Genomic DNA, 23,286 nt, shown 5'->3' with positions numbered 1-23,286 from the left:
CCAGGCTGGGAATCTGCACCACAGCAAACTAAAAGATGCTGCAACAGCTCAAATTTGGGTTCCAGAACCACTCACACAGCCAAACACATGACAGCCTCCAACCTGCTCTCCTCATCCTCAGGTCTCCCAACAAAATATCCATCCAGGCCAACAGCAGCAGGGAAAGGTCACCAGGCTCTCTGCTCCAGTGCTCAGCTGCTCTACCTGCTCTTGTGCCCTCTGGTAGCCCCTGAAACCTTTGTTGTAGAACCCCTCCTAAAGTTGCAGGCTGCTCTCACTGTGGAACAAACACTTAAGACAGTAAAAGGCAAAAGGGAGGAAAAAAAGGCCAGTTCTCTCCAGACCAAGGGAAAGGGGGCTCTGATATCTGCAGGAAACCCTCAGAGGAGTCTCTGACAGGCAGCCAAGTGATGCTGTTACAAACCCCTTTGAAGCTCACCACTGTGCTGACATTATTTCCTTAAGTGCCCTCTCTCCTTTATTCTTTTCAAGCTGCTTCTCCAGGACCACCTCTTCAATATTTACAACCCCTTGGAAAAGGAACACAAGAGTTCTGTATTTGAGAAGCAACAGCTCAAGTGTGGTTTAATAATGTTATCAATGAAGGAGCAGCCCTGGGGTGGGCCTCAGTCTGGATTTCTTCCAAGGTGTTTTAAAATCCAATTAAAAAAATCACTATCAGCCAAAAATTTCTTGAGATTTAGAAAATACTAAATACAAACTGACAAGAAGATCTTGACCCATAGCAGTAGAGCCTGACCCAGCCTGCAGGTGATTGTCCCCTTCTATTCCTCCCAAAAACTGAAAGCAAGGCCGAGTCCTTTTCTTGGGAATGGAGCCACAATCTGAGCTTCCCCTTTTAAAAAATAAAAACTGAATGAAGGAGTGACTAACAAAGCATTTCTGGTTGGATTTCAGCACCTGTGCTTGATCAGAACTGACAGATCCATCAGGGCACACGTGCTGTGTGGCACTCACAGAGGGCACAGGGCACTGCCAGCTCTGGCTGACGTGTGATGCCCCTGGCCATGCTGAGCCCCACGAGGTACCAGCCAGTGCTTGCCATCCTCTGCCACCTGAACAAGTTCTCCCTGTGGTTTCCTAAAGCCAGGCTTGGGTAAGCTCAGTGCTGCCAGAGCAGTGCCAGCACTGGGTGCAGCTCCCTGTTTCTGTGGCAGAGGGTGCAGAGGACCTGCAGGGCACAACCATCTTCTGGGCATTCTTCTTCACCCCCTGCTGTGGTTTAACACGAGAAACTAATTCTGCACAGCAGAAACCAGCCCAAAGTAGCCCATTCTCTGCCCAGGGAGCCCCCAGAGAAAGGAGCACAGTGAGAGGTGTGTGCATCTCTCTGCCACCGACTCCTGTACCTTCCCCAAAGCCCAGGGACAACTTTTGAGAAGTAAACAGATCAAACAGGACAAATCAAAGCCTTTGCTTACAGGAAAAGCAGTGAAATTCTCTGCACAGTCAGTAATCCTCCATGTCAGCCTTAGAACTCACGTGGATCCCGGATTTTCAAGAGATGTTACACCTCAGGGGTGTGATGCCAAAGGAGTTTTTGTTCTGATTTTCACATTTTGTAGATTTTAGGAACACAGTAGTTGTAGATTTTTAGAGGGTTAATATTTCTAACAGTTTAATGCCTTTCTATCACTACCCCTGTCCCAGAACAGGGAGCTCAAATTCCTTTAGTTAATTAATCTTGTTTAGACTCCTTTCCAAGGTAGAGCTGAAGGATATCAGAAGGCCCACAGAATGAAACATAAACACAGGTCAGAGTGACCCAAAAGCCAGAACTGGATGAACTCCAAGGGACGTTTGTGTGCCTGAGGAAGAAGAGCTGATGAAGACAGAGGGTCTTGATGACCCCAGACCCAATTCCAGGGGGTTGGACCAGGGGTGGGACTGGGGCTGGACTGAGAAATGTGTAAAGCAATGATTGGAGGGATCTTATTATAAAAGCCATGGAAACAAGAACTGGGACACATGGATGTCATCCTGTATTCCTGTGGGCTGTAGGCCCTGTGTTATTAAAGGACCTTTACTTTTTATCTTACCCTGCACTAACGTGGCTCAGAGTCCTGCCTGGGGGGGGTCACTCACGCCATCAGGTGCCACATGAAGCCCACCAAGCTCCGACCCCCCCGTGGCAAAGGGGTCCTTTGGCCAGGAGAACCTTTGAAGAGATTAAGAGGAATTTCCCAGCTGCAGCTGGAGGGTTTGGCACTTACATAACTGGTGAAAATCCTCTCTTGGGGCCTGATGTGCCTCCGGATTTCACACTCGTTGGGCTGCAGGACTGTGATCCCATCCTCGGAGAAGACATAGAACATGTTCCCCACACTCAGGCCTTGGTGGGGATAAAGCAAAAGGAGGAGGGGTTATGGGATGGATCCAGAGCTGCCAGGGCTTCTCACCCTCCTCCCCCAGCACACAAATCTGCCTGACACAACAGCTGGTCACTTGGATGCAGTTGGTGCATTCACAAAACCAAAGTTCAGTCACAACGAGGCTTCAAGGAGGGAAAGGTGCAGACGGGTTCAAAAATGCATTGCCTTGGTGGCCCTGCTTGTGCCCAAGTAACTGTGCCCAGCTCTTGTGAACAGGTGCCAAAGCAGGGGTTGATCACAAGCAGCCCCTCTACTGCACTGCTAACCCCCTCAGATCAAAATTTGGGGGTTTTCCAATGATTTCATCAAAACCAGACTGACAATAATTTGAGAACTGACAGAAAAGCTTTTGTTGAAATTAATCTGAAGGTCATCCTGTTACAGGCAACTCGACCTCTTGTAACTGTGATGCAAAATGGACTCTTAGCATCAGTTCCATGAATGAAAATATATAGATTTCTCTATTTTCTTCAACACTCTGGATGAACTAACTACAGCCACCAAAATAAACACATTTTTGAAATCTTGCAAACTGCAATTCACAAATGTGGAGTAGTTCAGCATCACAATAGGACCCATTTATCCAACTGGGGCATTCCAGGAGGTTTGGGAAATTGGCTGATTGTCACTGCTTTGCTGTTAGGAGATGGTATTTTATCATTTCTGTTGTGCAGAAATGCCTTAAAACACTGATAATTTGGTTGTTCTTCAGCTACATGCAATTGCAGCAACAAATATCTGTAAGAAATCTCCAGGATCTTTTCCAGCACTCCAGTTCCAAAGATCCAAGCATTATTCCATCTTTTCACACCACCACTGGTAAGTGTTTGCAGTGGCCACCCCAATACTGCTGATATTGTACTTATCTGCCAATAAAATGGGGATGCTCTAATTTGTGATTTCTAATTAATTCTGGTTTTCCCATGGAGAAATAAGGTCCTGGTTCTGTGGATCAATGTTGAAAACCCCCTTGGCTGGTCCTGTGGGGGCAGCTCTAAACTGCTCCCAGTGACAGAGTCTCTCACATTTCTTAACTGTTTGCAGGATTGAGATCTAAGTCATCACAGGGAACTTCACATGGAGAGTTTGGATAAACACTTTTCTGGAGAATGTTGTAAAATAGTATCTAGTAAGGCTTGAAGGGTTTTTTGGTGCTAAAATGCCCTTGTTTTGTGCCAAATTAGTGGCTTCAGAGTGCAAATGTCTCAGCATGGGGTGTTTGCTGTACCTACAACGCTCAGGTTGGGTCTCTCTAAAGCACAGCACAGAAATCCCCCAGTTGGGGCATCAGGTGGCTACAGGAGCTGTGACCTTAAATGTGATGCCACAGTGAGGGCTCATGCAGGTAGGAAAAAACCTACCAAAATTCCACTGAGAATGGAGTTATTTTATGGACTAAGGGTTAATTCTTCCCGGGTATAGTGGGAAAACATTTCATTCAGGCACTTTGGACCAACCCCTGCCCTCCCAGCACACACTCAGCTCCCACCTGGCTCAGTGGGATTTGAGTGAACACAGCAGAGGGCAGAGTTTGCCCCTGGCCTGGAGTGAGTGCACACATTCCACGAGCAAAGGATTGCAATCCTAAGAAGTGGCAACAGGCAGGCAACCAATTATGACCACTGTGAAGATGCTTATTATTAATTTCATGCACAACAGTAGCGTGATTTTGTCTGATGATCCCGTGACAATGAGGGTGTATTTAAGAAATAAGACCCTAATTACCCACAAAAATACTTTGATAATAATTCTACCCCAGCAGGTTTAGACTCAGTGACTTGGCAAGTCCCACCACTTATTTTACAATAAAATGAGTGCAAGTTTTTCTGCTGACTGATTAAAACATGCTACAAATTACTGAGAGCATTCAGCTACTCATTTGAAAAAGTTTATCAATTTAAATTAAACCACTTTTTTTTTCAGAGATTGATCTTCACACTGAATTTTACACCAAGTAGGTTTTCACTAGACCAAGTAGGTGCTTTACTGTGACTTATGAAGCATTTTCCAAATCTTGACTGGGGCACATCCTGAGCAACCTCATGGACATCATCAGTAAAACAGATTCCACTCTCCTACACTGCTGCAATTCCTCAGTCCAGGGAGTTATTTCAGTACAGAGGTGGGCAAAGGGGTATTTTGTTTTATTTATACCAGGGAGGCAGGTACTAGATTGGGACCTGGGGCACCAATGAGGAGAAGGTTTCTGTTTTTCAGGTTGGATGAATAGTTAAAATACTAAATGATAATAAAGGCAACACACCTCACCTGTATGGCAAAAAAACCTGATAAAACAAACCCTATTGAGAATGGAGAGGGCCTCCTAAACAGAACAGTTCTTATTTGATCCATTCCAGAGGAAGTTGACTCTAATATCTTTATTTTTATAAAACTTCAGGAGGACACCTGAAGACAACAAGAGTTAAGTTGAAAAATACAGTGTCTCCATCAGTGTCCATTTGTACCTCTCTCCTTTCAGATCAAAGAGCACATTTTTCCCTGTGCTCTGATCTGATCTTTGAGTAATTTTCCTCAGTATACACCATATTTTTTAGGTATTTTCCCACAGCTTCAGTTACCACAGAGCTGGTGGGCATGAGGAGGTGATCATTTTAGAGGAGCTCCAATCTCCCAATCCACTTGCTACTATTGCTACCTACAAGTAAGTCTTCCTTTTGAATGGAATTGAAATACCTTAAAATGTAAAAACAAAAATACCATTCTTTTCTTCCAACTTTCTCCATGCCAAGATTTCCCAAGCTAAAGAATGTTCCATGGATTCTTTGCCTGGAATGAACATGCCCATCAAATACTACAGAACAAAACAGGCAGGGCAATGAACTGCTCTACAGATACTGAATTGTTGAGGAACATCAATTGCAAATGTGCTTTTACTGCCCATGTTTTGCCTCTGCATTGCTCAGTCTTCTATTTAAAATAGAGAAAGGCTGATAAGCAGTAAGCCCATATTGTTCAGCAAAACTACACTAAGACTTTCTGCAACCAACCTCTTAGCTGTGCTTTAAATATTGCTGAAGTTCTGCCCCTGGTGGGGTTACCCAACTGCCTCTACAGAGGAGCACAAGGGATGCTGTGCATGAACAGCCACACAGGGTTGTGCAGAAGGAGTTGGGCTGATTAGAAGCCCATGAGATCTCCATTCCAAGCAGAATGGAAATAGTTTTTGGTGCCAGTGATGCCACTTACAGGAGCATCAGCAGGGGGGAGACTCCTCATGGACACGCTCCAGGCACTTGCAGGTGGGGCACCTGGGAAGACGTGCTGGGGAGCTGTCTGAGGTGGCTGTGCCACCTCTCTGACCTCCAGCCAGCTGCCCTTGCCTTGCCTTGGAAGGGCCCCTGGAGACCAGCCCGTGTGTTTGCCCTGGGTGTGTCTGCAGCCAGCAGAGACCCCTGGTGTGCAGCAGGGCTTGCACCCCTGGCCAGGCTGCACCACTCCCCAAGCACCAGCCACCTTCCTCCTGCCCCTGAAACCCTCTGTGCCAAGCCCAAGCCACTCAGAAAGCTCCATGCTGAGGGCAGGAAGCCCAGCTGGCATTGTGGGTACCTGGAGGTGCTGCTTGTGAGGGACCTTTGCCCCCTCCAAAGGCAGAGTGAGTGTGCAGCCCTTCTCCAAGGAGCACCAGGAGGGAGCCCATCCCTGCACAAAGGCCTTTCCCACCCAGCTGGAGGGACAACAAGGTCCCAGCTGCCTCATATGCAGCTGGCAGGAGAAAGAACTGGCTTACACCTGGAGCTCAAGCCCAGAACCTTCCTGCAGTGGGTGCACACTCTGCCTGCAGCCCTCCAGGAGGGTCTCCATCCCACACTTGGGCTCCACACCCACACAGGCAGGTGGACAACCTCTGAAAACCCCCTGGGACCACAGCACAAGGCACCTTCCTGCAGGGTTTGGAAATCATGACAGCACAAACATGCACAAGTCAAGTAATTTTTCATTTCAAGTGCCTCCATAATATCTTTGGGTCAAGTACCTGCTTAGGATGGTTTTTTTCTAATTTGGCTTCCAGGATGCACAGATGTTGACCTTGTGCAGGGCCCACCATAAATTTGATCAAACTAGAGATCTTAATTGCCAATTAAAACAAGGAGAAATGAGGCAACCTTCACCCTGCATAGATTCAACGGAGAGAAGGAAGAAAACCTGTTGTGGTTTGGGGTTTTTTTGCCTAACAGTCAAGAACACAATTTCTGTGGCTCACCTGGAAAACATCAATATGTGCTACCGAAAAGGAAGAGCTTGAATTGCTTGCTTAAAAATGCAGTGTATTGAATTTATGCCTTACTTGTTCAATTATGGTAATTTGGGAGCACTTCTGACACTTGTGGGATTGTTGATGCAGCTTTGGAATCTCAGGCTACTCACATTTGTGGCAGTACATATAAAATTCATGATTTTATATATTTTATGGTCATCTGTTATTTCATAGTGGGAAAATGCAGGAAATTAGAGGTATGAGAGTGACATCTCTTATTTGAATAATTCAGCTTTCAAATGTCTGGTGTGCACTTAATCTGGTAACTGTGCAAGTTGACAGGTTAGTGGCAAGTCAGGGGAGAATGGCCCATCATGGAATTACTAAAGCAGACAAGCACATTATCACTACAACAAAAGAACTTTACTGCAGTACCTTCCTCTCGCCACAGTATGTTTGCAACTGCAGCATCAGGACATTGGGAAAGCCAGAAAATAACCAGGAGAAGAAAAAAAAAGCAATAAAACAAGGTCAAAACTTTCATTGTAGCAAGTAATGGAATAAACACTCACGTTTACATGAACTGTTGAACTGGTGAAAACTTTGTAACATTCATTCAAATAAAATACCAGGACAGACAGAGAGTTCTAAATACATTTGCTCCTCTAGAGACAATTCAGAAACTTTGACTTGGCAAAAATCCTCCCTGAAATGAAGGCAACTTTCCCTGTGCAAAGCTCAATGACCCACCAAGGAGCAGCTGCTCCTTCAGATGCAGCTGGGGGAGCAGCACAGGCCCTGATTTCTGTGCAGGTCCAATCAGGAAACATGACATGGAATTAGAGAATCAATAAAGGCTGGAGAAGACCTCTAAGATCATCGAGTCCAGCCACTAACCCAGCCCTGCCAGGGCCACCAGCATCCTTCAGAAGAAGCCTGAGACTGGCAGCTACAGCAGCTACACACTTGGCTTCATTTTTTCTTGGATCTTTGTCCAACTACATTCCCTTTTAGGATTCAGATACGCTTTGAAAGTACACCTGCATTTGAATTTCTGGTTAAGACAGATCCAATTATTCCTCAACACACTGTAATTTCCCTTGCTCGAGTATTCAAGGGAAAACGACCAATATTAACAGGAGTGCATAAATCTCGTTAGTGAGGAACAGAATATCTTTGCCAAAGATTCTCCACCAGGGCTCATATTTATGGGTAACTTTGTTTTCAATTCTTGCTCTGCATTAACAGCCAGAAAAGCAGCAAAAATTCCATTTGCACCCAGTCTTTTAGTATCACCATAAACCCAGGCAATCTCCCAGGCAGTTAAGATGCCAGAATTAGGAAGGATAAGGCCTCTGGGAGCTTTTCCACTGGGACAACTCCTCACCTCCTTCAGTAGGTGTGTTTTGGGGACAGTGTGGACATGGAAACACTGCCCTGCTCCTCTGGGACATGTGTGGGGAGAGTGGCCAGGAGAATTATCTGTCTTTGAAGTGTCCATAATTTCACTCTGAGGGAAGCCTAATTTGCTAGTCAGTGATGGAAAAGCAGGTAAAAATAAGTAATTTACTCACAACATTTTTCAAACATCTAAGTATTTGAGAACTTCGACTGGTAACTGGCTTCAAAAGAGTAAGTCTTCTCCAGAAATCAATGAGATTTATAGAATTTGACAAAATATTACATTTTGGATTCTCTGATATCTAAAATTATTGCCAGTTTGTTACTCTAATAAAGTTGCTCCCCATCCCACACTCACTATACTTCTGGCACATGAAAGGCACTGTTGTCCTGGACAAGATTTTATCTTCCCTGCACAATTCCTACCCAAAAATGTATCCAATCCTCCAATCAAGTACAGCCAGAACTGTCATTTCTTTATGGAGGAGTCCAACCAATTGCATGCAACGGCCTGAGCTACCAAATCACACGTATCCCATCCCATCTGAGTCTCCTTTAAATAAATCAATGCCTGCCAAATGAGGCTTACGGGTCTTTCTGGCCGAGTCTTCGATGAAGAGGGAGGAGATGTCCTCGTCCACGCCCACCTCGTTCCTGGCGATGCAGGTGTAGGCGCCGGTGTCCTCGTAGCGGACGCTGCCGATGTGCAGCTCGCTGCCGTTTGCTGCGGGAAACACTCCCGTAAACGCTGCTCCTCAGTGCTCCTCAGAGCTCCCCTGCCCCTCACTGCCCTCCCAGGTTCCCCCTGGAACTATAGATTTTTGGGGGTTCTCCTGGGACCTGATGCTTTGCTGCTTCCCATGAGCACCCACACACTCCGCACCAGAAAAGAACAAAGAACGACCCCGAGAGTCAACAATAAATTGCATTTCATTCATTTCTTCTTCCTGTTCAAAGAATGCTTTGGCTTTAGGGAAGAAAAATTGACTTCAAATTTGCAAACTGTTTCTTATCAGGTCACCTTTGCTTTGGGAGGGATCTCTCTGCAGTCCCTCCTACTATTTTGCTTTCTGGAGAGGCACCAAGACCTTTAGAAGATGTTGAGATACCACACCCAACATGCAGGGACACCAACACTGCCTGAGGGCTGTGATTCCCCACAGCCACACTGGGCTGGGCACTGGGGAAGGTGTTACCCCCACAGCCACACTGGGCTGGGCACTGGGGACGGTGTTACCCCCACAGCCACACAGGGTTGGGCACTGGGGACGGTGTCACCCCCACAGCCACACAGGGTTGGGCACTGGGGAGGGCGTCACCCCCACAGCCACGCTGGGCTGGGCACTGGGGAGGGTGTTACCCCCACAGCCACACTGGGCTGGGCACTGGGGAGGGTGTTACCCCCACAGCCACGCTGGGCTGTGCACTGGGGAGGGTGTCGCCCCCACAGCCACACAGGGTTGGGCACTGGGGAGGGTGTTACCCCCACAGCCACACAGGGTTGGGCACTGGGGAGGGTGTTGCCCCCACAGCCACGCTGGGCTGGGCACTGGGGAGGGTGTTACCCCCACAGCCACGCTGGGCTGGGCACTGGGGAGGGTGTTGCCCCCACAGCCACGCTGGGCTGGGCACTGGGGAGGGTGTTACCCCCACAGCCACACTGGGCTGGGCACTGGGGAGGGTGTTGCCCCCACAGCCACGCTGGGCTGGGCACTGGGGAGGGTGTTACCCCCACAGCCACACAGGGTTGGGCACTGGGGAGGGTGTTACCCCCACAGCCACGCTGGGCTGGGCACTGGGGAGGGTGTTACCCCCACAGCCACGCTGGGCTGGGCACTGGGGAGGGTGTTACCCCCACAGCCACGCTGGGCTGGGCACTGGGGAGGGTGTTACCCCCACAGCCACGCTGGGCTGGGCACTGGGGAGGGTGTTGCCCCCACAGCCACGCTGGGCTGGGCACTGGGGAGGGTGTTACCCCCACAGCCACACAGGGTTGGGCACTGGGGAGGGTGTTACCCCCACAGCCACACTGGGCTGGGCACTGGGGAGGGTGTTACCCCCACAGCCACACAGGGTTGGGCACTGGGGAGGGTGTTACCCCCACAGCCACGCTGGGCTGGGCACTGGGGAGGGTGTTAATATTTTTACACAGAGAATTGCAAATAAGCATTTTCAGCTTTTGCTGTGTGTGTTGCACCCTCAGTTGCACAGGGACTGACAGGAGTGAAGAGCCCAATCCCTTCAGCAGAGCTGTGTGAGCCTCACCCTCAGCTGACTTGCACCCAGCGTGGGCTTAGCCCTGAACAAATAATGTAATGGATTTCTCTTCCAATAATTGAATACATGTCTCTTCTGATGTGCTGCACCCAAGAAGGGAGGCAGTGGAGGAGCAGGCAGGCTGGTTTGAACAGAGAGCCTTCACCACTTACATCAATCAATACTGGATTTCCCGAGACATTCACAGGAGAAAGAGATAAAAAGAAAGACCAGGGCGTTTGTAACACGATTTCCAACAACTGTGGCTTAGCAGAGCACAAGAACTTCTGGTTTAAAGTGCAAACTAATCCTCCTTAATCCCCGTCTACAATGCTTTAATTAATCAGAATTCTGTTCTTACCGAGCAGCGACAGTTGTTTGGATAGTTCTGGCACGATCTCCAGGCCGTTCTTCAGCCACGAAATTCGGGGATTAGGGATGCCCTCGGCGTGGCACCGCAGGCTGGCAGCAACACCCGGCTCCTGTGCCTGCGTCTCGGGGTACACGCGGATCACGGGGGGCACTGCGGGGACAGGGGTGGGCGTTCAACCCAAGGGCACTGCGGGGACAGGGGTGGGCACTGCGGGGGACAGGGGTGGGCGTTCAACCCAAGGGCACTGGGGGAAGAGGGGCGGGCGTTCAACCCAAGGGCACTGCGGGGACAGGGGCGGGCGTTCAACCCAAGGGCACTGCGGGGACAGGGGTGGGCGTTCAACCCAAGGGCACTGGGGGGGGCAGGGGCAGGCGTTCAACCCAAGGGCACTGCGGGGACAGGGGTGGGCGTTCAACCCAAGGGCACTGCGGGGACAGGGGTGGGCGTTCAACCCAAGGGCACTGGGGGGACAGGGGTGGGCACTGCAGAGGACAGGGGTGGGCGTTCAACCCAAGGGCACTGGGGGGACATGGGTGGGCACTGTGGGGGACAGGGATGGGCATTGTGGGGACAGGGGTGGGCATTCAACCCAAGGGCACTGTGGGGGACAGGGATGGGCATTCAACCCAAGGGCACTGTGGGGACAGGGATGGGCACTGTGGGGAACAGGGGTGGGCATTCAACCCAAGGGCACTGTGGGGACAGGGATGGACACTGTGGGGAACAGGGGTGGGCATTCAACCCAAGGGCACTGTGGGGACAGGGATGGGCATTGTGGTGGCAGGGGTGGGCATTCAACCCAAGGGCACTCTGGGGAACTGGGATGGGCACTGTGTGGACAGGGATGGGCATTCAACCCAAGGGCACTGTGGGGAACTGGGATGGGCACTGTGGGGAACTGGGATGGGCATTCAACCCAAAGGCACTGTGGGAAACATGGAATGGGGATACAAACCCACCAGAGGCACTGTGGGGGACAGGGGCGGGCATTGTGGGGGACAGGGATGGGCATTCAACCCACAGACAATGTGGAAATAAGGGATGGGGATTCCAACCCACCCCCCGAGCTGCTGCCACCCCACGGAGCTGCAGAGAGCTCTGAGCCCAGAGCTGGGCAGAGGAGCAACACTCTGCCCTTCAGTGCCCCTACAGCAATGATTTCTCTGCAGCTCATCTTGGGGGGCAGCAAGTAGGAAATAGGAACTTTCCAGGCCCTGGCACAGGATGCCCAGAGAAGCTGTGGCTGCCCCATCCCTGGATGTGCCCAAGGCTGGACAGGGCTTGGAGCATCCTGGGCTGGTGGGAGGTGTCCCTGCCCAGGGCAGGGGGTGGGGTGGGATGGGGTGGGGTGGGATGGGATGGGCTGGGCTGGGCTGGGCTCTAAGGTCCCTTCCAGCCCAAACCATTCTGAGATCTCACAATACAGTAACACAAAAGAATAAACTAACACAGCAATGCCAGGGAGCAGCCTCGAGATCCAGTTTTGAATTTAGCCCACTCTTGCTTGTTCTTGCTTTCATTCAGTGACTGATTGAACTCAACAGCTGCATGAAAACCTAAGCTGGGTACTGACATATTTAAAAATTATACACTCCAAATCTTCACTGAGTCTAGCAAGGAAGGAATTAGAGTTCTTGCCTATTAGAATTAGCTTAATATTCAGTATTTTAATTGAATATCCATAGGGAAGAAGCCTATATATTTACTGCCTCTTATTCTGAACAAATAAAGTGTTTATCAATTACTTCTTTTCACTGAGAGGTTTTCAAAATGTGACTTACCTCATTTCAGGAAGGCCCCTCTGAACTATTTAATACACTCAATTGGCAGAACTACTAATTATATTACAATTTCAGAGATGTTCATTGATTTTCAATCATGTTGCCTTCACTGCTCAAACCAACAAGGCTTAATGCCACCCATTAACTATTTCTTACCAATTTACTCGCTTCCAAAAGAATCTGCAATATTTCAACATCACCCAAAGATACCAGTGAGACTCTTTTACCTCAAGGGACAATAAAAGGAAATGTGAGGATGGGCCATTTGTGTTTCCTGCTGAAGGGGTCAGCTTTTCCACCAGATTAGGTGATTTTGGGACCCAGGAAGGAGCTGTTGAAAGCTGTACAGTTTTGTAAACCCATGGCCAGAGTCCCATGTGGATGTGACATTTTGGGTGCCCAATTTCTGCCCCCAGGAAAATGAACAACTGCTGCTGGCACTGGTGGAGGACACAGGAAAATTTGTGGGCTGTTTTTGTTTGTTGGGTTTTTTTTAAAAGGCCTGAATGAGTTAATAACAAACTTCTGGAAACCACTTGCTTAAGGCATTGAACTCACTGCTCTGTTTGTATATAGTAAACCAGGATTATAAACATTAAATTGTCTTACCAGTTGCTTTAGATTAAAATGCAATCTGGGTTTGCAGCTTGCTCTGTGTCTATACATCCATATGGGGACAGTTCACATAAATACATTCACTGGCACACACTTTCCATCTTTCTATTTCTATTTTTTATGGGCCTTACCAGAAAAAGATGCATTTCACTTCTGTTTCTGCTCCAACTGCCAAGCACTAACCAGAGCTGAGTTGTCAGCTTGGCAGGAGATCAGCCAGGACAGAAAGCCCTCCAGTCTACTTGGGTTTCACAGCTTTAAAGCCAGACCTTGTTCAAGTGTAATGTGAGAGCAAATGCCTGTGGCCAACTGGAGGGGGAAAAAAGGGGACTTTCTAGCAAAGGAATGGCTTTGAACTCCACCTCTGCTCTGGACCTCTGGGGTTAGTTCCCTGTTTTCTATTTCCTTTACTTGAGAGGAAAATGTGTTGGAAGGTGCAGGCCAGTGAGGGAAACACCATCCCAGAGCTTTTTAATCAGGGGGTTACCAAAAAGACAAGGTTTCTCTTACTGACTTTCCAACTTCTGAATAAAAGCATTTCCTACCCTTTTATCTCCTCTTCCTCACGTTACTGTGGGGTGTGCAGCTCCTCCTGCCTCCAGGAGGTGCCAGACCCGGGGAAGGGACCTGCTGCTGGAGATGCTGGAGGCTGCTGGAGCCATCCCTGGGTTTATTCAAGAGACAGTGCCCAAGCAATTCAGGGCAACAAGACTGAGAGTCAGGAGCTCCTCTTGTCATCAGTACCTTAAAAATTAACTTAAACTTCTCTGAGTCAGTGTCTCCAGGCATGATAGGATAAAGACAGTAATTTTTGTCCACTTTGACAGACTTTTATGAATGTCCTGCACTCAGAGTTGTCTCACCTATTATTTGCTTGCTGCTAGTAACACTTTTTGAATGAAATGATTTAGTAACTGAGGTCTATTGAACGCCCATGGGATTCACTCAGACTCACAGCCTGAAGGTGCTGTGACTCTTGCAAACCCAGAGGAAAAGGTTTACACCATCCAAGGAGGTCAGATGCCCAAATCCTGGTGAAATCCACTCACTTGGCTGAGCTCCCACATGGCCAGAGGCACCAGAGAAATTTTACCCCAAGTCTGGTGTTCACCTCTCACCTGCCACCTCTCAGGGACAGAGCCCACCCCAGTCAGCACCACCTCAGTGCTCTCAAAACCACTGTGAGCTGAGATTTTCTTGTCATCTTTTGCTTTAGGCTCTCCTGTTCCCCTGGGCACTTGTGCCAGCGCTGCCCAAGGTGGTCACAACCACCCTGACCCCCCCAACCAGGTGGTCACAACCACCCTGACCCCTCCCAGCCAGGTGGTCACAACCACTCTGACCCCCCCCCCCCCCCCAGCCAGGTGGTCACACCCACCCTGACCCCCACAGCCAGGTGGTCACAACCACCCTGACCCCACAATCAGGTGGTCACAACCACCCTGACCCCCCCAACCAGGTGGTCACACCCACTCTGACCCCCCCCCAACAAGGTGGTCACACCCACTCTGACCCCCCCCCAACCAGGTGGTCACAACCACCCTGACCCCACAACCAAGTGGTCACAACCACCCTGACACCCCCCCAACCAGGTGGTCACACCCACCCTGACCCCCCCAACCAGGTGGTCACACCCACCCTGACCCCACAACCAAGTGGTCACAACCACCCTGACCCCCCCCAACCAGGTGGTCACACCCACCCTGACCCCCCCCAACCAAGTGGTCACAACCACCCTGACCTCTCCAACCAGGTGGTCACACCCACCCTGACCCCCCCCAACCAGGTGGTCACAACCACCCTGACCCCCACAACCACCCTGACCCCACAACCAGGTGGTCACAACCACCCTGACCCCCACAACCACCCTGACCCCACAACCAAGTAGTCACAACCACTGTGACCCCCCCAACCAGGTGGTCACAACCACCCTGACCCCCCAACCAGGTGGTCACACCCACCCTGACCCCCACAACCACCCTGACCCCACAACCAGGTGGCCACAACAACCCTAACCCCCCCAACCAGGGCACCCCTTCCCCAAACAGACTGTGCCTCCACCCCTCAGGTTTGTGCCTCACACCTTGCCATCTGCATGGAGTTACCCACCTGTTTCCCCTGCAGGCCTGAAAACTCAATGGATTTGTACTGGGCAAGGAAGCTCAGAGGTCCCAGACACTGAATCAACGCTCTGCATGGAAATCAGCTTAATTTACAATTACACAAGGTATCTTTTCAAGAGTGATCAATAAGGAAATCATTTCTTTCCACCTACAAAAAAGATGTGCTGCACCTCCATTCCTGCTCTCTTATCACTTTCCTGCTCCTTCCATTTTTAAACTTTTTACTTTTTCTCCCTTGTCTTACATATTTCACTGCACAGGTAAATTATTGCATGCAAATGCCTTGTGATAACAGCAAACTGCAGAATGCATTTTTATTGTCCCTGCTACAAATTAATACATTCCAAGTAAGCACTTTTTCCTTTAAACTCGCAAAGATTTCAGCTCCAGACTTTGGGATATATGGATTACCCTTTGCTTTTTCCCCTGGTGAATATATATCATTGCTAACCATTACTGTGTCTGCAGCCCAGGGCAATATAAAAATGCCATTATCTTAAGCAAAGCAGGAAGGGAGAGGCAGTGAAAGAAGCAGGAGCTGGGGTGGGTTGGCTCCTGCTGCATTCTGAGCAGCCCCTCAGTTGGGAGCAGCCCATTCATTGCCACAAACCAGCCCAGGTGATAAAGCACAGGATGAGCACAGCTGGTGGCAGGGAGGCCCAGGGACATCCACTGCTGCTGCAGGAGCTGAATGCTCCAGGGGGTAGTAATAATTAACAGATTAATCATTTACTCGAGGTGTTTTACTCTTGGTGTTTATGATTTGAAAGGGGGTTGCAGAATGAAGTGTTTTCTCTTCAAAGCCACATTACCAAAACATCCCTGCTCATCACCTCCCTCTGCCACTGCAAAATTTCTCCTATTGGACCCTTATAATTGGGCTGAGGATCAAATGGCTTTTTAAAACTGTTTTCAAGGAATACAATATTCTGATTTATGCTGATGTTTTCCTGAGTGCAAGGACCAAGGAAAATGATGCCCCACACTCAGCAGTCTCTTGATTTGCAAACTATCAATTTTCATAGTTGATTACAATTTTATGAGATTCTTTATCCTCAGCAACTCTTTTTTCCTCTTGAAAGTGATAAATTGCTTTTCCTCCCTGCAGTTAGTGTATGCTGTACACATTTCCCCAGCAATATCCACACGCAGGAGAGAACATCATTTTCCTCCTGTTCTTGGCTTCTCCTGATCAAAGATAGCAGCATGCAAGATGAATGTTTCATTCTCAAACTGTTTAAACACTGCCTTTCAGCACTCTCTTCTCTTCCAGAGATCTTAAGGGCTTCACTTTTAGTGCTAACTGGGAATCCCAGGATTGGGGAGCTCAACTCAGAGCTCCCCCATCAGACAGGCTGCATTTCAGGGGGGCTTTGTGCCTCCCATCCAGATGTGAGCCAGTGGTCTGAGGCATTCACCTGGTGGTCTTCACATTTCCTGCCTAACAGGATTCTCCTCTCTGCTTGTCTAAATGAGCATCTGGATGTCCCCATGTTATTTGGGATATCCTGAACCAGCAGATCCAAAGGGAAATTCTGCACAGCATTCAGCAGTTGGGCAGTAATAGAGCTCCAAATCCCACAAACTTCCAGTGCTGTCAAAACTGGGCTGCAAAATTTCAATTTCAGATTATATTTCCTAGTTTTCTACATCACCTAATCAGTGTAAAAGGCAGGGCTATGTCCTAAAAAGAGGCAAAGCAGAAAGCAAGATAAAGAGAACAGAACATGTTTGATATGAAGTGAGAACCAGGATCAGCTGGACTGGTGGGTCTCAGTGGGAACAGTAAGACAAGGCCCAGGTGGTTCAAAAAGGATCCAAGGATGCTGGGAGAGTTCCTGCAGCTTTGAAAACACTGAATTAACTGAAAAACAGCCTAAAAGTTGGAACCTGAGTGCAGACAGACACAGAGAGCTTGGGAAGGGGTGGGGACAAACCCTTTACTTCCAGTTGGCTCTTCTTTCTCTGCTCTTTCCCAACAGACAAACTTGGGAGCAGTAAAAACAGAATTCTGGTAATTTTCATAGAATAAAAATCCCCACATGTTTTAAAATAGCTCAGTGTCTCCCCAGAGGAGACAGGAGAGCAGATCCACCCCAGCTCTGACTGACTTAGCTCTGTCACATTCTCTTACCATTTTAGTCCAGCACAGAGAGGCAAAAACCCCTCCTGAGCTGGAGATGGAGCTTTTAGTTTGACACAGCCAGCCAGAGGCAGCCCCAGCACTGAACAGAGCCCATCAACCACACTCAGAGTCTCAGCATCTTCACTCTATTCAGGTTGGCTCCATTTCTTCTTCCTTCTCCTGTCAAGAACAATCTCTCCTTTTGTGCTTTAAGTCAGTGGAACCAAAGATTTCCCTGCAGGGAGCTCTGCCCTGGGAACCCCCCAGGACTCTGAAATCAAGTGATGCTGTTCTGCCATCAGCCCCAGCTGCAGCTGCTGGACACAGGCAGAAAAGCAGAGAATTCAGGGATGATGAGAGAGCCAACCAGCCACACCAAAACCTGCAAACACCCAGCTCTGCAAAGCCTCGTGGCTCACACAGGAATATCAGAGTGATTCAGGCACCCCTCAAGAAAAAGGATTTTATCCCTTCTCCATAAAATCATATGGGCTTTACTAATTTTTAATCAGACCTGGACTAACTTTATATTTTATATCAATTTTTGATTTTAGCTTGTACCTAAGTCTGTCAGTGATCTTAACCAAGCAGAGCTTTAGACAAAGAGGAATTTAACCCTGGAGCTGAAAGATGAACTTTAAGAAATAACCCCAAACCTTGTTCAAATTAGAGGCTGAGCTATGAGAAATAAATCAAAAAACCTGTCTGGGTTGAGGCTTGAAGCTGTAACATTGCTTAGTTAAAAGGAAATATGGGGCTGCAGAGATAAGAGCAGCCCATTAGATCTGTTAAGAGTCACCCCAAATATCCTGCTTAACTTTGGGGAGGGGTTTTCAGTTGTAACCAAGCATATAAACCTGGAAACACCAAAGTCTAGTTGGCCATGTCTTTGGTGGAGTTATCCCTCATGTTCCCAGTGCTGAATAAAAGGAAGGATTTTGTTCTATTGAATGTTTTTTTTTTAATTCAAGATGCTGGAAGACAAAGGTTTCCAGGCCCTGCAGTGCTTTCTAGCAAGCCTGGGTTGATGCCAGAATGCATTTTATTCAGTATTTAGTGACTCCACAGCAACACTAAAAAGCCAACATGGATAGTGGGGTTTTGTGTAACACTTTTTCTGTGAGTAGGAAAACCCCTGTGCATCTGTGGGGAGAAACTTCCACTTAAAAGGAACATGTGATCTTCCAACAACAAGTTAAATCTGAATGGCAGGCGTGAGGATGGAAGGGATCCCCCTCTCCCCACACTCCATCCAGCTCTCCTCCCATTCTGGTCTGAGTTTCAAAGCCTTTGGGCCTTCTATTCTCAGTGATGATAAAGTCTACATTGTTGTCTGCCAACTGAACTCCATTCAGGCCTCATAATACATCACATAATAGACACGGGATTAAGTTGTTAGCTGGCTTTTCTTTCAGCTGCCATCCATCAAACAAATAGCACTTTGAGGAAGGAAACCCATTTTCCCAGCTGCAGCATGCACAATTTAGTTATCCACATTGCTGAGATTTACAGTTTCCTCTCTCAAAAGATGACAAATTATTATGTAGAGACATTAAGTCAGTTCTCGTTGCAATCAGTGGGATGTTTCGTGCTCCCCTCCAGGTTCCTGCTGTGGTGGGGGAGCACCTACATCATCCAGCAGACCTGACCCATCCACCAGAGTCCTCCTTAAAATGCACAAATATCCCTTTCACTCCTTCTCCTCCTGCTATTAACCTGTGTATTAACCTGCTCTTCTTACCAGTTGAAAGCTCTCCTTGGTGAAAGTCTGCACAGATCTGCAGAAAGGATTACACAGTAATTCTCCTTATAATTTATTTCCTGTAATAAAGTTACTGAATCGCCCTTAAAAATTAAAAATAGGTGCTTTCATAGCAGAGTATGTAAAAATCTACCCCTAGTTAGCAATGGCTGACCCTGTTTGCTGTTCTGGAGATCCTGCTGGGCTTATCAGCACATGGAAATACAGATTTAAGGTTGGAAACCAGTGTTGGTGCTGGGGAGGTGGGCAGTCCACGGGCTGGTCCCCTGATGAAGAAATGCTGGTTTAATCCAATGTAATTTTAAACTAAATCCAACTGAGTCTGAGGTCAGGACAAAGATGGGGAGTGCCTGACTAAGTTCCACCAGGCCCAAATGAGGTCCAGGGGATGGAGAGGAATGGAAATGCTGCTGGAATATGGTCCATGTGATGCTCTCACCCATGGAATGGTTTGCCCTCGTTTTTCAGCCCAGTGGGCCAGTGGAAACAGCCCTCAGTGAGCCACCCTGAGCACAGCCAGGCAATCATCTGCTACAGAGCTGGCAGTTGGGTGGCTGCTTTGGGAAACACTGCTGGATTTATTTCAATACTCTGAGCTATTTTGTGCAACAGAAATGATTTTCTGCAAGAAGAAATTATTGAGGCAACATTCTGTTGACCAAAGTGATAATTAGTTCAAGAGATGCTTTGCAATGCAGCTTGTGAGTCTGTGGCAGTGGCAGTGACAGCTCATTTCACAGGGAGGACACCTGCAGAAGCCCAGGGGCTTCCACACAGCCCCCCTGGCACTGTTTGTCACCCCTGGGTGACAGCAGAGCGAGTGAGCCCCGAGCACACACCCCGTGGGCTTTGCACATCCCTGTGTGAGCGAGGCCAACACAACACACCCCTTTCCTCAGGGAACATTGTCATGGAATGCCATAGGTGCCATTTACTAACCATTCACCTGAAGGACGTGGGTCTGGTACAGCTCCTCGTAGCCCGAGGCGTGGCAGGTGTAATTGCCCATGTGCACCGTTGTCACCTTGGTGATGTAGAGGGAATCGTCCTCTCCGAAATCCTGCAGGAACAAAAGACAGGAAAGGGGCCTTATTAGTTAGGAATAGTTGAAACACCACACGAATGGAGAGCACCTGTCCAGTGGGTTTGATGGTATCACAGCCTGGGGATGCAGCTGGAATGTTGAGCAGCAGGTTTTAAAGTTCATAAATCAACAGGCAGGGAGGAAATGAGCAGCAATTTAAGAGGAAGGCAAAGCAACTCAGCTGAGAACATGAACTTTTGTGCTGGTTGCTAACAAGGTGCTCTCTGCACATAAAAAAGATGGCAATCTCCAGCTGTTTAATTTATGGGGGAGTTTAATGTCTCCCTGTTAACCCCAGGTGTATAAAGCACTAATGTTTGGGTGGGTTCAGGTTTCCTTTGTCTGTGCTGGTGCTTAGAAAATGCACTGCAGCCTTGAGACTTGATGAGAAAGAACTGAGGCTGTTTGTCACTTCACCAATATCCCAGGCACGAGACAAGGAAGAAGACAAAAGCCCTCTTTCAAACAAACCTGTTTAGATCAGTAAATGTTTAACAAGTATCTTTCTTCATCCCTTTCATCTCTTGCGTTACTTCCACTTTTGATTATAGATGGGGAGGACAGGAGTTAGTAGAGATGTTTGGGCACTTGACTATGTTGTACAAATGCTCTGCTTAGGAATTTATTTCAATTCATTATTTATTTATACGCTTCAATATTTATTTATCAAATTACAGCTAACAGAACCACAGCACTGAAGGGTGCACTTCACCAACATTCACCCTTCTGCAGCTCCACAGTGTTTGGGTTTCTATGCAAACCCTGGAGGATACATTTATAAACAATTCCTGAGCTTCAAGAATGCTTTTTCTGCAACCACCACCATCTAAACTGACCTCTTTACCCACTTTCACTGCAATATTATGGGCAAATCCCACTTGGCATCAGGGTGACACAAGCCCAGTACAAGGGGCTGAGTGCTGGGGAGTGGGTTTGGTGCTGGAAACCCAAGGGGTTCTCAAAGCTCCAGTGCCAGCTGGAAGGCAGCCTGGGCGGTGGGGAAGCCCCTCCTGAGGTCCTGCCAGCTGCCACCCTGGTGACAGGGACATGCAGCAGTGAATGAGGAGGTGACAGCTCAGCTCTGTGACTGCCACCACGGCCTGGCTGAACACACCAGGGTGGGCTGACAAACAGGGAGGGCACTTTGCTCTGCTGGTTGGGAGTCAAGAACCTGGTCCTAATTTCTTTGAGCTGGAGAAAGGGAATCCAAGCCCAGAGGTGCAAATGCCACTCCATTCCCTGCTGCACCCAGGGCAGCTCCAGCACCAGAATCACACAACAGGCTGAGTTGGAAGGGATCCATCAAGATCACAGAGTCCAACTCCTGACCCTGCACAGGACAGCCCCAAGAACCCCATTCTGTGCCTGAGGAGTGTTGTCCAAACACTCCTGGAGCTCTGGCAGCCTTGGGGCTGTGCCCACTGCCCTGGGGAGCCTGGTCAGTGCCCACCACCCTCTGGGGGAAGAACCTTTTGCTGATGCCCAACCTAACCCTGCCCTGACACAATTCCAGCCACTTCCTCAAGTCCTGTCACTGGTCATGAGTGAAGAGACCTGTGCCTGCCCCTCAGCTTCCCCTCGTGGGGCTGTGTGAGGGACCACCCTCACCCACTGCTGCCAACCCCTGCCAGGTGCTCAGAAATAACAAGCTGCAGTTGTTTGATCATGGGATGGGCTGATTTCTGAACCGTTTGGGACTCCTCACATCCCACATTTCCTGCCTCCTCAGGGGGCATCTGCTCTGCAGTTTGAAGCTCTCCTTTCCAGCCAGCACCCTTTGAACAGGTTTGAAGGGGGCTGTGGTTCTGCAGAAGGTGGGCAGTGCCAGCTGGCACCTGCAGCACAAGTACAAAGTCACCCATCTCTTGCAGGACAGATTGATCTGGCACTACTTCTGCCACTCCTGAATCTGCTCCAAACCCTTCTGTCTGGCACTGAAGTGTCTTCCTGCCTCTCCTCTCAGTGGCAGGTCAGCACTGCCAGGGGGAGGGAATCTGGAGAACTTGCCTGGTGTTTAGACATGTTTTCAGACAGATGGAGAGTAAGCACTGAGAAACATGGACCTCACCAGCAGCACAACAACCCTCCCCAGAGCACAGACCTTCACCTGAGCAGGCACAGACATCCCATCACCTGGTCCTGCTGTGCTGCTCTCAGGGGTAAATACATTTACAATCAGAGTAAATCCATGGATGGTCTGCAATCCATTCTCTACAATCAAAAGCATCTCAGATATCATTGCCACCTTGGGGTAAGGCAGATTTGGCATCTACATTATAGGATAAGCTGGTCAAGCCACCCACTACATTATTACAAATATCTCCTCCAGAATCCCCATCTCAAGCATTTGCCTGTTTCCTGGTCTGTTAGATCTGCCCTGATAGAAAGCAAAAAATGCATGAGTAACTGCAAAGAGAAAAGATTTCTGCCCTGTTCAAAAGGTATCTGCACCAAATCGAGGAAATGCTTGCACTGGAGGGGACTTCATAACAGGTTTTAAAGGTTAAAAGAAACTCAGATTGAGTTGAGATCAATAAAAGCAGGATGGCTACTTTTATGGAATGATTTATATAAAGCTGTGGAAAAACAGGACAATAAAATCTTCTCTATTTAAGTATGTTGCTTCCTTTAAGACATCTCAGAAAAATATTCTGAGTGCTTGGTTTGTGCTCTGTAATTGTCTTTTTATGGACAATCTGTTTTTTCCAATGCATACAAATGTATGAATACAAGTAAAGACCTTTGCAAAACAAACAGATGCAAGGCTAGGGGATTATTCTCTTCCTCTCCAAATGTGTTTTTCTTGAAAAGAGGGGCTTATACTGGTAAAAACACGGTTTATGACTTATAAAAAATATTTTCTGATCTCTAGTGCTTAAAGAAAGTTATCAAGGGTGATTTAGGTTAACATGATATCATTTCTGTCAGGCATGGAAGGGATTATCAGCCCTCTATTAGAACCTGCACACACAGGAAATTCATGTAAGACACAATATTATTAAGAATGAAAAGTGTTGGATGTGGGAAGGAAAAAGTGATTAAGAGATTAAAGGTTTGATACTGAACCTCTTGTTGCTGCAAAAAGGAGACTGAATTCTCTGCCAAATTAATGGCTCTTTCTGTGTGTTTATTGCAGCTCTTGGTTTCTCCCTGTGTT

At 48.2% G+C, this 23,286-nt stretch overlaps 1 protein-coding gene across 4 annotated transcripts in view; it reads right to left on the bottom strand.

Annotated features, from left to right (window-relative positions):
• FSTL4 (follistatin like 4) overlaps window positions 1–23,286 on the bottom strand; it is a 231,406-nt gene that overhangs the window by 12,281 nt on the left and 195,839 nt on the right. For 3 of the 4 annotated variants that reach the window (XM_071570400.1, XM_071570403.1, XM_071570402.1), the window contains 5 exons: window positions 19,985–20,105; window positions 10,628–10,789; window positions 8,600–8,734; window positions 7,045–7,071; window positions 2,235–2,353 (listed from right to left, as the gene is read on the bottom strand). In XM_071570400.1, coding sequence (XP_071426501.1) covers window positions 2,235–2,353; window positions 7,045–7,071; window positions 8,600–8,734; window positions 10,628–10,789; window positions 19,985–20,105 — 564 coding nt within the window. The remainder of the gene's footprint in view (window positions 1–2,234; window positions 2,354–7,044; window positions 7,072–8,599; window positions 8,735–10,627; window positions 10,790–19,984; window positions 20,106–23,286) is intronic. The other variant, XM_071570404.1, reaches the window with a different exon arrangement.

This window comes from Pithys albifrons, chromosome 15, assembly GCF_047495875.1.
Source record: "Pithys albifrons albifrons isolate INPA30051 chromosome 15, PitAlb_v1, whole genome shotgun sequence".
Classification (NCBI taxonomy): Eukaryota; Metazoa; Chordata; class Aves; order Passeriformes; family Thamnophilidae; genus Pithys; species Pithys albifrons.
This window is presented reverse-complemented; position numbering and strand designations above follow the sequence as displayed.